The 14,252-nt window shown below is 38.3% G+C and overlaps 2 protein-coding genes across 4 annotated transcripts in view; both read right to left on the bottom strand.

The window, feature by feature from the left end:
- LOC111485378 (protein PIR) overlaps positions 1–7,011 on the bottom strand; it is a 40,389-nt gene extending 33,378 nt beyond the window's left edge. For all 3 annotated transcript variants that reach the window (XM_023132240.1, XM_023132239.1, XM_023132238.1), the window contains exons 1-2: positions 6,766–7,011; positions 6,481–6,553 (exon numbers count right to left, since the gene is read on the bottom strand). In XM_023132240.1, coding sequence (XP_022988008.1) covers positions 6,481–6,553; positions 6,766–6,819 — 127 coding nt within the window. In that variant the 5' untranslated portion in view covers positions 6,820–7,011. The remainder of the gene's footprint in view (positions 1–6,480; positions 6,554–6,765) is intronic.
- Positions 7,012–11,679: 4,668 nt separating this feature from the next.
- The window catches only part of LOC111484999 (probable serine/threonine-protein kinase PBL25), a 3,598-nt gene continuing 1,025 nt past the window's right edge, over positions 11,680–14,252 (bottom strand). The window contains exons 2-5 of the mRNA XM_023131688.1: positions 13,813–13,994; positions 13,408–13,597; positions 12,747–13,138; positions 11,680–12,435 (exon numbers count right to left, since the gene is read on the bottom strand). Coding sequence (XP_022987456.1) covers positions 11,680–12,435; positions 12,747–13,138; positions 13,408–13,597; positions 13,813–13,994 — 1,520 coding nt within the window. The remainder of the gene's footprint in view (positions 12,436–12,746; positions 13,139–13,407; positions 13,598–13,812; positions 13,995–14,252) is intronic.

The following is a 14,252-nucleotide window of genomic DNA, read 5'->3' as shown; positions in this document are numbered from 1 at the left end:
ATTTCAAGACAACAATAGAAGCCATCAAGGAAGAGATGGTCGAAATGAATACCCAATTGAACTTGATCATGCGGGCTGTAGAGAATCAAACCCCAAGTCAAGCATAAGTTAGCCTCAACAAACTAAAGATCTCAGAACTCAAGGCCTTTAAAGGGAAACAGGATGCAAAGGAACTCAAAAATTTCGTCTTCGATTATTCAAAAGAACTCAAAGTTACCATGGTCACAATGTATGTTGTAGGTGATGCAAAACTATGGTGGCGTTCGAATGTAAACAACATTCAAAGCGAGTTATACACCATAAAGTGGTGGGAAGACCTCAAGAAAGAGTTGAGGAGGACTCAGTTCTTCCCCGAGAATGTAGAGTTCATAGCAAGGTGAAAACTGCGAGAATTGAAACACACAGGAGGAATCATAGATTATGTAAAGCAATTCTTGACCTTGATGTTGGACATTAAAGATATGTCCAAGAAGGACAAAGTATTCTACTTTGTCGAAGGATTGCAATCGTGGGTGAGAACAAAATTATATGAACAAAAGGTGCAAGGTCTTGTGGTTGCATTTGCTACTGCAGAAAGACTCCTAAACTTTCGGGGTGACACCAATTTCGAAAGAAAGACTCCAGTTTACAATGCATGTTGTGTAAAAGCCCCCACTAACTTTCCTATTACCCTCACCGAGCACCCCTCAGTACACTCCAATTCTTGATACAAGAGAGAAATGACCCAGGAGCCGAACCGACAATAGAAAAAAAAAAAGGAAGACCACGACACTCCTAAAATGTGAGCGTTGAAATTTTTATTGGTCATTCAAAGGAAGATGAGTAATGACCCAGGAGCCGAACCGACAGCAGAAAAAGAGGAAGACCATCACACTCCTAGAATAAGAGTGTTGAAATTTTTATCAGTCATTCAAAGGAAGATCGATCTGAAAAAAGTGAGAGAGAAGGGGATAATGTTGTCAACACATTGATAAATTTGTGACCCAGCAGAAGCACCTTGGTACACTCGGGCGCGGCCCACAATTTCATCTAAGACCAAGAAGCCCGAAGATTGGGACTCTGAATAGAGAAAGACTCTAGAAAAATGAAAGCAATTAATTCAGAGGCCCTACCTATTATTGGGGTCTTCAAGAGAGTCTCTTTGAAATTGGGGGCTTGGCCTGGAGAAATGGATCTAGTCGTGGTTCGCATGGATGACTTCGACGTGGCACTTGGGATGGACTTCCTTCTTGAACACAAAGTGATCCCAATACCATTGGCGAAGTGCATAGTAATTACTGATTGCAATCCTACCGTAATACTCGCAAGCATCAAATAGTCGGGCAACTTGATAATTTCGCCCTGCAACTCAAGAGAGGACTCGTTCGAGAGAAGCCCACATTTATGGCCAGACCTTTTGTGGATTAAGTAACCACCACCGATCCTATCCCGAAGGAAGTTCAAGACGTCCTACATGATTATGCACCTCGTCGGGGCATTGATCATGAAATCGAACTCCTAACAGGGGTCAAACCCCCGGCGAAGAATGCATATCGGATGGCTCCACCAAAGCTAGTCGATTTGAGGAAGCAATTAGATGAGTTGTTGGTTGTAGGGTTCATCCGTCCAGCAAAAGCACCATAGGGGTCCCTTGTGTTGTTTCAGAAAAAGAAAGATGGAACATTACGTTTGTGTATTGACTACACGGCCCTAACAAAATGACAATATGCAATAAATACCCATTATCGATTATTACCGACTTGATTAACTAGCTTCATGGGGTCAAATATTTCACATGAAGTTGGACCTAAGGTTGAGATACTACCAAATGCATATTGCTTAGGGAGACGAACCTAAAACCACTTGCATGACAAGATATGGTGATGGCCTTTGGCTTGACGAACGCTCCAGCTACGTTCTATACCTTGATGACCCAGGTCTTTCACGAGTGCTTGGACCAATTCTTCGTGGTTTATCTCAACGATATTGTTGTATACAGTGCCATATTGGAGGAACACAAGATACATATGTGCTTAGTCTTTAAAAAGTTGAGGCAAAACCAGCTATACATGAAAAGAGAGATATGCACCTTTGCATAAAAATGTATCAACTTCCTGGGGCAAATCAGCCTGGAGAGCGGTAAGGCAAAAGCTATCCAAAAGTGGAAGATCCCCTACTTTAATAACCAAAGTATGATCCTTAATGGGATTGGAAAACTATTACAGGCGGGTCGTTGAAGGGTTTTCAAGGCGAGTCGCCCCATTAACAGAACTACTGAAGCAAGACCACTCCTAGTCGTGGTCAGATGAATGTCAAAAGGCCTTCAAAGATCTGAAGGCAGCCATGACGAGGGGCCCTCTCCTCAACTTGGTAGACGTCTCTAAGCCTTTTGAAATAGAGACGGATGCATCTGACTTTTCCTTTGGGAGTGTCCTTATCTAGGAAGGTCACCTTATTGCCTATGAAAGTCAAAAACTCAACAATATAGAAAGGAGATACATCGTCTCAAAAAAAGAAATGCTAGCTGCCATCCATTGTCTTAGAGTCTGGAGGCAATATTTGCTAGGATCTCACTTTGTGGTGAGGACAGACAAAAGTGGCAATGCCATTTGCCACTTCTTTGACCAACCAAAATTAATGTCACAAGCAAGCTTGGTAGCAAGAAAAATTAGTTGAGTTCGACTTCAGGTTCGAACATAAAGCAAGAAAGAGTAATCAAGTTGTTGACGCATTGAGTCGGAAGGGCGAACCTGCGGCCCTATGCATGTTAGTCCACATTCATTCCAGTAAGAACAACAGGTCGATGCGAGATATCATACAGGAACACCTACAAAGAGATCCTTCAGCCAAAGCTATTGTTGAGTTAACCAAAGCCGGAAAGACAAGACGGTTTTGGGTCGATGGGGACCTTTTGCTTACAAAAGGTAATTGGTTCTACGTCCCAAAAGCAGGATATCTCAAAAAGAAACTCATCCAAGAATGTCACAACACTTTATGGGTACGTCACCCTGGGCAGCAATGTAAGTATGCCTTAGTGAAAAAGGGAAACTTTTGGCCGAACATGCGATACGACATAATGCATTACATCAAGACGTGTCTCGTCTGCCAACAAGACAAGGTTGAAGGGGCAAAGGTCTCGGGTCTCCTCGAAGAGGCCAATACCAACAAGACCTTGGGAAAGTGTGTCCTTGGACTTCATCACACACCTCTGAAGGTAGGCAAACATGAAGCCATCTTGGTCATCATAGACCGATTCTCGAAATATGTCACCTTCGTGTCCACGTCCAAGATATGCTTGGCTAAATTGACTGCCCAACTATTCTTTAAAAGCATTGTGAAGTTGTGGGGCATTCCATCAAGTATTATAAGTGATACAGACATCAAATTTATTGGGACATTTTGAATGGAATTATTCGCCTGCTTGGGGACAACCTTAAACATCTCCTCGAGCTACCATCCCCAGACTGATGGACAGACTAAGTCAATTGTTTGTTAAAGGAATATTTGCGACACTTCGTTGACTCTCGCCAGAAGAATTGGGTCCCGCTACTAGATGCGGTCCAATTTTGTTTTAGTTGCCAATCTAGTTCATCAACTGGGAAGAGCCCATTTGAAATTGTGAGTGGAAGACAACCATCCTTGCCTCATATTATTGACCACCGATACGCAGGGAAGAATCCACAAGCCCAACACTTCACAAGAGAATGGAAGTAGACAACCGACATAGCTCGGACATATTCAAAAAAAGCTTCTAAACACAAGAAAAGTGGTCAACAATAAGCGTCAGCTCCTCCAATTTTGAGTAGGAGACCAAGTCCATCAAGCTAAGGCTAGAACATATCCGTTTTCGAAGCTGAAAGGACCAAAGACTTGAAATACGAAGAACTAGTTGAAGTTCTCAAGAAAATCGGGGTTATATCTTACAAAGTGGCATTGCCCACATGGATGAAAATTCACCTTGTAATCCATGCGAGCAACCTGAAGTCTTACCAACCCGATCCAGACGATGACAGCCGCAACGTTGTCATAAGGCTTGGAATCGAACATCAAATAGAAGGTCAACAAAGAAGTCAAAGCGATCCTAGCTAACAGAGTTTGGAAAGTCGGAAGACCTACGGAGTGTTCGAGAACTCCTGGTCAAATAGAAAAATCTCCCTATAGAGGAAGTTAGCTGGGAGTGCACCGAAGATTTAAACTCCGCCACAATCCACATTGAAGATTTAGAACATAGACGGTTGACAGGGACGTCAACCATTTAGTTGGTGGAGGATGTCATGGTCATGCTTGTCCAAGACGTGTTGCCCATGGCCGCATGCCTACGACACGCCCAACCCCTTTACTTGCTTTCATGTTGTGTTACTTTCTTAATTCATTTCTATTGTATGACTGTTCGGCAAAATCATGTCTAACCCTGTCAAACCTGAATCGCCTCAAAATGTAATATAGGGGTACCTGGTGGTTATCAAACCTCCCCCAACCAAGTATTGTAATCTCTCTTGCCCACATTTTTTCAATGCAATTGACTTTCACAATGCTTAATTTCAACTTGTTTTCAACGATTTTCCTCACCCACATTTTCTAAAACATGATTACTGACGAGGCTCAACCATATGTCAGAATTGTCCACAAAGTCCGATTTTCACACAGTTGGTTTGTTTGCTAGGTTAGAATAAACATCGAACAATCGTTTATCCACTGCCTAGAAAGTGCAATTGTGACACCCGGTTTACAAATGGTTGCAATAGATTGGGAAAGGATGGTGCCTATAATGATTCCTAGTGCAACTAAAAGTTAGCAAAATCTACTACAGAAATGATTCTGACTTCACAATTGTATCATTGGAGGAAGCAATCTAAGCATGTTGAGGTTGTTGACCCTTATACAATTTTTGATAGTCATGTTTCATATGACCGGGCTAACGACAATAATTACATACAATTTCCTACGTCTTGTCTCCAATTATCACAACCAGTTCTTTGAATATTGGTGCTCACCCCTTTAGTAACCTTGGAGTTACTATTCTTACTAATAAGATCACTCTTTAACAGAGTCTTCTCTATATTCTGAACGAAAGAATATTAGGCAAACTTCAACCATTCTATGAACTTGTTATTTTCTTGAGTATAAAAGTTCTAATAGCTTTCACAGAGTTGCAATGATTTACCAAGCCAACTACCTCACTTGTAAATTGAGTTCTTTATTTGAAGATATAATTGAGCATCATCTTGAAACCAAATCTTCTTTGTGTCATCTATGGGTGGATCATCAGTCATGATAATCCAACTCAGTGCTTCATAGATTAAATTTAATACACCGACTTCAATCATAGTAATTTGAACCATTTAACATATGTTATGTGATCTTGGAAGTAAGGGGAACTACATTAGTTACCACCATCTGTTTCATCTCAGTCATTAGTGCCAGACTGAAGATAAAGCTCAACAAAGAGAAAACCAAACTAAACTGCAAATATTTACAAAACCACAACGCAAACAACACAACCCAAGACAACTTCAAGAGATTTTGTCGAATCCAATCACACGAACAAGTTGAAAAACACAACTTGAAACAAACTCAGTTGATAGAAGTTGATTCAAACAACCTATGCGCCTTCACACGTCAGCTCGTGGTAGTAGAGATAGATCTGTTTGGTAGCGCGTGTAACTCACGCACGGTGTTTCTGACAAATGATGGCTCTCCTCTTAGGGTGGGCGGTGTTGAGGAATGGTCACTCTAATGTGATGATCCAAGCTTCATATACTAGCCCTATGTCTAGGAAAAGGAACCTTAACCACCAAAAGAAAAAAAAAAATATTCTAAAACTCTAGATATTGTTCTCATACCATGTACACAGTATTGGAAAAATACTTAGTTGTATGTTATGTTAGGGGGTCACATATATATGTGTATAGGTATAGATGAGAGCCCTAAACTAAGAGGACGATTATACATAATAACATATATTATAACAATAAAAAAATTTCACACTCTAAATCACTTTTCGAATCATCCAAGTCCCGTTACATTAATTTCTTGAATACTTATTTTTTTCTTCATTATAGCAATGAGAAGTTGTTTCTCATCGTAACTGTGTGTGTGCGCTTTGCAACGATGAGCAAAAGAATGAACTTGCTAATTCACTCAGGTAACTGATACTAGGTTGACGGAGATGATGGCCTCGTATGAGGGCAGCTCTCAACATAGTTCCTTGACAACAGAAGCTTGCCTCAATAAAGTCAGCCCTAATTTGAGGACATAAAGGACTTCAATAGCTAATAATATTCCAACTCTATTCTCAGTTCATCCTTAGCAATTGTCATTGAAAATACAATCACCACAAATCCTCTGTTCCGTTCCAGTTAAAAGTTTCTATTACGATCGCCCACATTTGAAGAATAGAAAAGGTATCATTCAATAGCAGGCGTTCTTTTCAACTCCAAAATCATAGCCGTACTAAATCTAGATGCTCGATATCCATACACAACTCCAAAAAATGCATACCTATTGGACTCTCGGTTGCGCCTCTCTCAGTTGACACCCAAACGCCAGGTCCTTGCAACTCTGGCTGGTCATCCTACATGAATTGAAGTCGGAATGTAAGAAATGCAAGCATTCAAATTGCAGCAGAAAACCCCACTACAGAATTCTCATTTCTGCCAAAACATACGAAATTTAAAGCTGAACAACTGAAATAAGTCTTGTGAAATTGATTAGTAAAGCATCGAAAGTCAAAAAACCATCAACAAAACAAGCAAATGATAGTTTCTGAAACCGGTCAAGCATTACCTCGAGGGAAAATGTGGACAACGCAGCAATGGCTTCTTCGACGGGGACAGCCATGGAGGACTCAAACAAAGAGAGATCTAGAAAACAGTCTGGTTTAAGATCATAAGTAGCTAAGAATCTGATTTGAAATCGTTCTGATTCGGTAAACTCGCTTTCTTCTTTCGTGTTGATTTCTTTGTTTTTACTCCGAATTTCAGTTGAGGTAGTGTGGTTCAACAAATTATTTGGGTCCGGAAAATGGATCGTTGCCCGTTCCAGAAAATAAATCGATAAACTAATATATATATATATACATATATATTTATTTTTTTTTATTTTTTTTTTTTTAGGTAAAACACATTTTAACATTTATTAATAGATAAAAGGTTAAATTAATAATAAAAAAATACTTTTAATTTACAAATCATTTTTAAAACATTTTTCAATTTTCAAATGTTTCCCTAATAATTTTAAACTAAAAAATATTTAAAATATTATTAGGTGACGATAAAAACTTTTTATAAAAAATTTATACATACTTCATGAATAAATTTAAATATCTACTAATCATAAGGGTATTTTTGTATTTTTGTATTAATCATTTGGGAACGAGACACTAAATATTATTTATAGATCGACCTCTTAAAAAATTTATCCGAACAAATTTTTTTATACATATAAACATTTTTTAATCGAATCTCTAATTTTTCGATAAAAATATGTTTTAATCCGTTGAGTTATTGAGTCAGTTTTACATCAAATTTAAAAAATTAAAAGTTTATTAGATGAAAAAATTAAAAAATTTTAAAGTTTGAACACAAAATTTAAAAATGTAATATCTTGAATGTAAAATACCATATGATATGATGATATGGTGCAAACCTAAGTGACAATTGAGTGAATTTGCAGCAACCAACTTTAATTTGTTGGTTGGTTTTATTTTTGTTTAATGGATTGCTGCAACTTTACTCCACATTTTTCGTGCTAATTACTTCCGATAATCATTAGGTTACGTTTAATCATCGAATAATTCGACTCATTTGAATTATTCTAAGTTAAATCATAAAAGTTGATTGGATTACGTGTTTTTTTTTTTTTTTTTTTTTGGTTTGGGTTGAGTTAAATTTTTGAAAAATCGAAAAATTCGTTTCTGTTTGTAAGATATTTTTAGGTCGGGTCTAATCAAGTAATCTGAAAAAAGGGTTGCAAACCAACCCAACAATACTTTAAAAATTATTATAAGAGTTAAAAATATTTGACGTTTGTAGCTGATGTTAGTGATGTGGTTGTCACTTGTGAACGTTTGATATTTGAGTTATGGATGAGTAGAATTTTTTAAAAATAAATTAAAAAAAAAAGAACGTGTTAGCCCAACCCAAACTGGGTTGGGTTGAACAATGAACTCTATTTGGATTACTTGGGTCACCAATCCAACCGACCGAAATTTTCGAATACACTTATATGTAATAAAAAGTACTAATAAAAACTCAAAATTCAATTTTAAAAATAAAACATGGCATAAGTTCAAGTTACGTAAGTATTAGCAAATTTGGAAAAGTAGCCCTTAAAGGGTAAAATTGAAAAATTAACCACATGAAGTCCAACGTGCAAAGACAACATTCACTATAGACTAAATTTACAAAAGTAACCTTAAAAAGAGGTAAAGTACAAAAATAGCCCTAAATTGAGTAAATTTTGCAAACGATATTTGGCAAATTTTGGCAAATTTTGGCAAATTTAATGGAATCTAACCTGCTAACGAAGAATGGTTTTATTTTATGAACCGCTCGAAGAGAAATGACCAAAGAAAGGCCTACAATTTTCATGGGAAGTTTCGGGTTACAATTTTGAAATCGCAACTTCATGGCAAGGAGAGGAACAACTTTGGTGGAGAAACCAAAAGCTAAAAATTGTTGAAATTCAAGAACCCATTGGTTGACTTTCGAGAAGCTTGAAGATTAGAAAATTCCAAATTTTGATTCAAGAATTCATTCTCGATCGATTCATTCATATTATGGGTTTTATATTATGGCAAGATAAAGAGCAAGCTTAGTGAAGAACTCGAGAGGTAGTAACCTCTCAAACGCCTAGACTGAGAGTAAAGAAGAAATCTAGAATTTTGATTAAGTCACGTTCGAGCAACCTATTTTGAGTGAATATAGTTCTCAAACGTGAAAATACACGTTCGAGCAACCTACAAAGTTAGTCAAGGAATCGAGTGAAAATAGCTACTGGATCATTGAGAAAAGCTCAAGTTTTAGAAGACAAAAACTAGCTCGAGTGCAAGTTCTTCAAACAACTGGAGATTGGAGGCTATGCTAACATGGTGGTTCATTTAAACGGCTCACTTCACCTAGTTGACCTTTACTTATAAAATTAACGGATTCACACGTTTTGAGACGAGCTCTCATAAAAGTTTTTAGTGTTTTTGAAATTAGACTCAATTTGGCAGAAAAGTGATCTCGAAGACATCCGAGCTTGTAAGTGACTGAGCAAGTTTTAAAAAATTTTGTGTAAGGACTTGATTTTTTTAAGCTTCAAAACTCGGACAGTGACCAAAAAGACGAAAGCATGAACGATTAAAAATAAAATAAGGGAAAAGAAAAATAAATAGTAAAAATTCAACAAAATTTAAAATAATAGAAAAAGAGTTTTGTTTCAAATATTATAAAAGGGCTACGAATGTAAAAGGAAATTTTAAATACTCCAAAACGACTGACGTTCCAGAACGGTTCCCTATGTGACCGCACAGCTCTCGAATGCTCCTCCACCTCGACTCGGAGCCTACGAACACTTGAAAAAGATAGGAAAAGAGGGATGGGTATAAAAATTATACTCCGTAAGTCACCAGATTCTCATGGACTTTTCTTTGGCTTTAGGATGTATGGTTATGGTATAATCTCCTTGGGGCTATTTTGGTTATTCGTCCTTTCATTTATACCCTAAGAGTTTCTTATGTCGAGCTATGAATGACCGGTGACCTACAAGGAGCTAGCTCAAGCATGGCTTATGAGACTACTTAGTATCTTACCTAGGAGGTGAGCTGCAACCACCTAGGTCCATAATAGTCCCCCTCATCATGAAGGGGCTACCCCTCCCTTATCCCATCCAGCTAAATGGTCTGTACGACGTAGGTTCACATTTCCCATGTAAAACGACTAGGAGCAATGGATTCTAATCAAGAACTCCTGCTCCCCTATGAACCTATGACACCGTTCATACACTTGTAGCATAAGGGTACTCTTAAGGTGGTTCGTATGTCGTGGTGGTCTGTTAGGCTTCTAAGGAAAATGTTAGGTTATACTTGTCACTCTAACCAAAAATTCATAGACTTAGTCATAATAATGGGTCATGGAAATTAACCGAGTATGTACATAACAATTATCTAGAATCAACGCTAGCAGGTATGCAATCAAGCAAATCCTACAAGCATTTTTTCTTAATTCCGTATGGTGACATACGTGATTGAAGTGCGCCCTTTGTTTAGCGTTTCTACACAAATAGGGTGTCAAAAAATACTGATTTTCCTCAATTAGGTTCTAATTCACATAAAAATTTGGTTAGAATTGAAATTAGAATAAACATCGGGCAAACACAAGTCGAACGGGCCGAAAAGAAGTTTACACGTGCTCCCATGTGCTAGAGATGCACTCCACGCGTGAACAGACGCGCCTGAGGGAGGAGCACGTGCATTTTGATGTTGCCACGTGGCGTCCTCGAGTTGGTCAGCCGTTGATGAGTGTGTGGGTTCGAATCTAGAGGCGCACGATGGGAAACCAAATTTCTATACGTTGATGTGTGGCACATGCGGATCGGGTCGAATGTCTTTTGAGTCGAACTGGGTCGAGAAGGCTATTGTGTGTCGTCGATCGAATGGAGTTGCGTCATTCCACGATGCACCTGACACGTGCTCCACCCATGCTTCGACACATGTTCGACGCGCTTCCCCTTCTCTCTTCTCCGAGCAGTCACAACACAGAATCGATTAGGTTTTTTCCACTTTCTCATTTTTATAACTTTTAATCAATATTTCAAATCGATTCGGTTTCTTTAGCAAAGTTGTAGATACTAATAACAACTACGTCCTGATATTTTTTCTTAAATTTTACTTCATCAATATTAAGTTATAGACGTCAGAAGTAAGTACGTTTTCTTCCTTACCGTTCTTGGATAAACTCTCCGAAGTTCTACTCTCAATCTTAGATTTCGTCCAAGCTCCTTCACGAAATCTGTAGAGCTCCCTCCCTAGATAAACATATCAAAATAATGGATCTCGATTTATAGGAAATGCACGAAGCCTTGGATACAAATTTAGACTATGTCACTTGGAACACATGAAATCTTGGACATAGGTTGTCAGGATCATGTCTTGTACCGAAAATTCTAGGGGAGTGTCTTAAGGAACAAAGCTAGAACAAGAACAAAGGATAAGGACAAGAATCTAAAACAAGAACTAAGGAACAAAGATAAGAACTAAAAAATGGATCCAAATCCAAGTTCTTAGGACTAACAACCTTGAACCTCATAAATAAGGTCGTTGTTCGATCAGAACCAAGATTAAGAACTCAGAACATAGAACTAAGGTCCTTAAGCTAGATCATGACACGACACTTAAAAGCCTACAAGTTACTGAAGAAGGAACTAGTCGAGGATGGAAGTGGATTTGGAGCGGAAGTGTCATTCAGAACCCTAGTGGGACATTGATATAGAAAAATGTGAACTAAGAGTATATAATAAATTAACTCATTTTTTTGTTATTTGATTGGATTTTAAACAATTAATTAAGCGATATAAATAGGAAAAAATTAATGAAATGAAGAGTGAAATCTATAAAACACTCCCAAGCACTACTAAAAATAGCATTTTCCCCGTTATGAGAAAAGAAAATTGAAACATTTTCCCTCTTGGTGTTCTTCAATTTTCCCTGCAAATTTCTCAATCTTTGACGTCATGGTCAGAGCTGCCGTCGGAATCGCTGATGTAGTTGTTTTGAGCTTCGCCAGTATTCGATTCCCTACTGCTCTTATGTTCTAATGTAGAATCGGTACTATTTACAATATCCGAAGGATCTTTTTGCAGTTTGAAAGATGAGTCTCCTCCACCTTCTGAATCTCTGCTGTCGATTCTTCTATTTTCTGATGCGTTGCTGTTTCTAGGTGAAGAGCCTCCATCGCTCGATGAGGAGCTGTTTTTTCTGCTGTGATTTGGCTGTACGTCGTCTTTGAATACGACTCGTTTCTGTTCAGAGTCTTTGTTTTTAGGTTTCTTCTTGCTGGAATTGTTTTTTTGTTCATCTTCATCATCTGAGGTATCTGAGTCGTGGTTTCTTGCGCTTGTGAAATTTGCAGATGCGCCGTCTTTGTCTCCTTTTCCGATTTTTCGAGATTCGGTATCGGAATCCGAAGATTCTGAAGAGTAATCGTCGCCTGCATCATCCTCCTCCTCCTCCTCCTCCTCAGGCTCGGGTTCCGGTGGATAAGGGAGTGGAGTGAGATTCTCGTCTGGAACTGTGGAAAGAAAGCTGAGAGCCGTCATGACGTCGGCGATCAGAGGACGGACTTCTGCTTCCTCTTGCAGACACATGGCGGTGACGGCAACGGCCTGATTTAGATCTTTCTCCGGGAACAATCGCCCGAGGAGTGGATCGGCCAGGTCTGGAAATCTCTTTGGATCTCGGAAAAATGGTTGTGCCTGTTCACAGCCATGGCTTCAAAGCTCACATAATTTAAAGGAGTACTGAAATTGTCCAATTGATAAATTCTAGGGCAAAGCAGAAGGAAAAGGCCTCTATATTGTGAGTTCAGTTTTTTAGCTGTTTATTTCTGCATGTGAATCTCACTAGAAATTTCAAACTGTTCAAATAACCCATATAGTTTTCAATGATCCATCATCTGAAAGTTAGAAACTAAACTAAGTTTCCTAAATTTGGGTTTATTTGTTGATGATTCGACGCACGATCCACTAAATTTAAATCCAAACACAAATTAAAAAGAAAAGCATACCCAAGTAACAAGATTCTGCTCGTTATGTGGCTTTGTAGTGTCAACGGCTTTTCTTCCGGTAATGAGTTCAAGCATCACAACTCCAAAGCTGTAAATATCAGACTTGGAAGTGAGTTGTCCACCACTTGTGTATTCAGGAGCAGAGTAGCCATAGGTGCCCATGACCCTCGATGGCAACGGTGACTTATCACCGCCAGAGCCGAGCTTTGCGAGCCCGAAATCAGAAAGCTTTGGATTGAAATCCTCATCTAGCAAGATGTTTGATGACTTCAAATCACGAAATATTATGGGAGGATCTGCTTGATCATGCAGGTATTCCAATCCTTTTGCAACTCCTGATGCTATCTTTATACGAACAAACCAATCCAATGGCTTTTGATCCTCTTTTATGTCTGCCAATATTGAAACATAGTTTAATGAAACATGTTTGTTTAATAGGTAGCTGATTGATATTATTTGGCAAACAAATTACTGGAGCTTGAGGTGGACGATGCAGCCAGATAAAAAATGGTATGCATTTTGCATGAACTACATTATTTTACACATCATGAAGCTAATCAATCCATCAACATTTACCTTATAATCAAACCACATTATATCCCAATAATGTAACAAGTTCCTAAGTTTAGAGAATTGAATTTATAATACTTGTAGTACATACCAAAGAGACGATCTTCCAAAGAACCACCTGGCATATATTCATAGACCAAAATCCTTTGATCTCCATCTGCACAATATCCATTGAACTTCACAAGATTTGGATGGCTTAGAAGGCTCAATTCGTTGACCTCACCAAGAAAATCCTTGTTTCCTTGTAGCCCATTTCTATCCAGCTGCTTCACAGCCACCACCTTAAATAAAAACACACAGCCCAAACAAACAATCTCTATGAACATTCCTTTTTAGAATATTACGAATGAGGAGAGTTAATATCCCGGACTTGTTTGGATCGACTTTCTAATTGCTTAAAGCCATATTTTTCCCCACTTAGAAACACTTCTTTAAGCACATAGAAAGCCAATCTAAACGTCCCCTTAATCTATGCTCGGAAATTTTGGTTAGTTACCTGGCCACTTTGTAGGGTAGCCTTAAAGACTTTCCCAAATCCACCTTCGCCCAAAAGACATTCCTGACGGAAATTCTTTGTAGCAGTGGCTAGCTCCCGGAAAGTGAAGCTTTGGGCATCTATTTTTTCACCTTCTTGTGGTTTGTCCTTGACTTCCTCAGGAGGCTTTGGTGTGGTAGTCTCTGTTTAATTTCCCATTCTTCAAAATTTAACGCATACTCTCTTCATTCATACTAAAAGATATTATTTAATTTCATGCTTTTTTCGATATGGCTGGCATTTCATTTTTTAGCTTTGTATTTGGCTAAATATTACCCTTAGGTTATTTTTTTTTTTAAATCTCAATACTTTAAAATTATTAAAATATCAAAATTGATCAACAAAATGATGATATAAGCTTATAACATCAATATGATATGACTTAGTAGGGGGGGGGGGGG

The sequence above is a fragment of the Cucurbita maxima genome, unplaced genomic scaffold (assembly GCF_002738345.1).
Source record: "Cucurbita maxima cultivar Rimu unplaced genomic scaffold, Cmax_1.0 Cma_Scf00010, whole genome shotgun sequence".
Lineage (NCBI taxonomy): Eukaryota > Viridiplantae > Streptophyta > Magnoliopsida > Cucurbitales > Cucurbitaceae > Cucurbita > Cucurbita maxima.
This window is presented reverse-complemented; position numbering and strand designations above follow the sequence as displayed.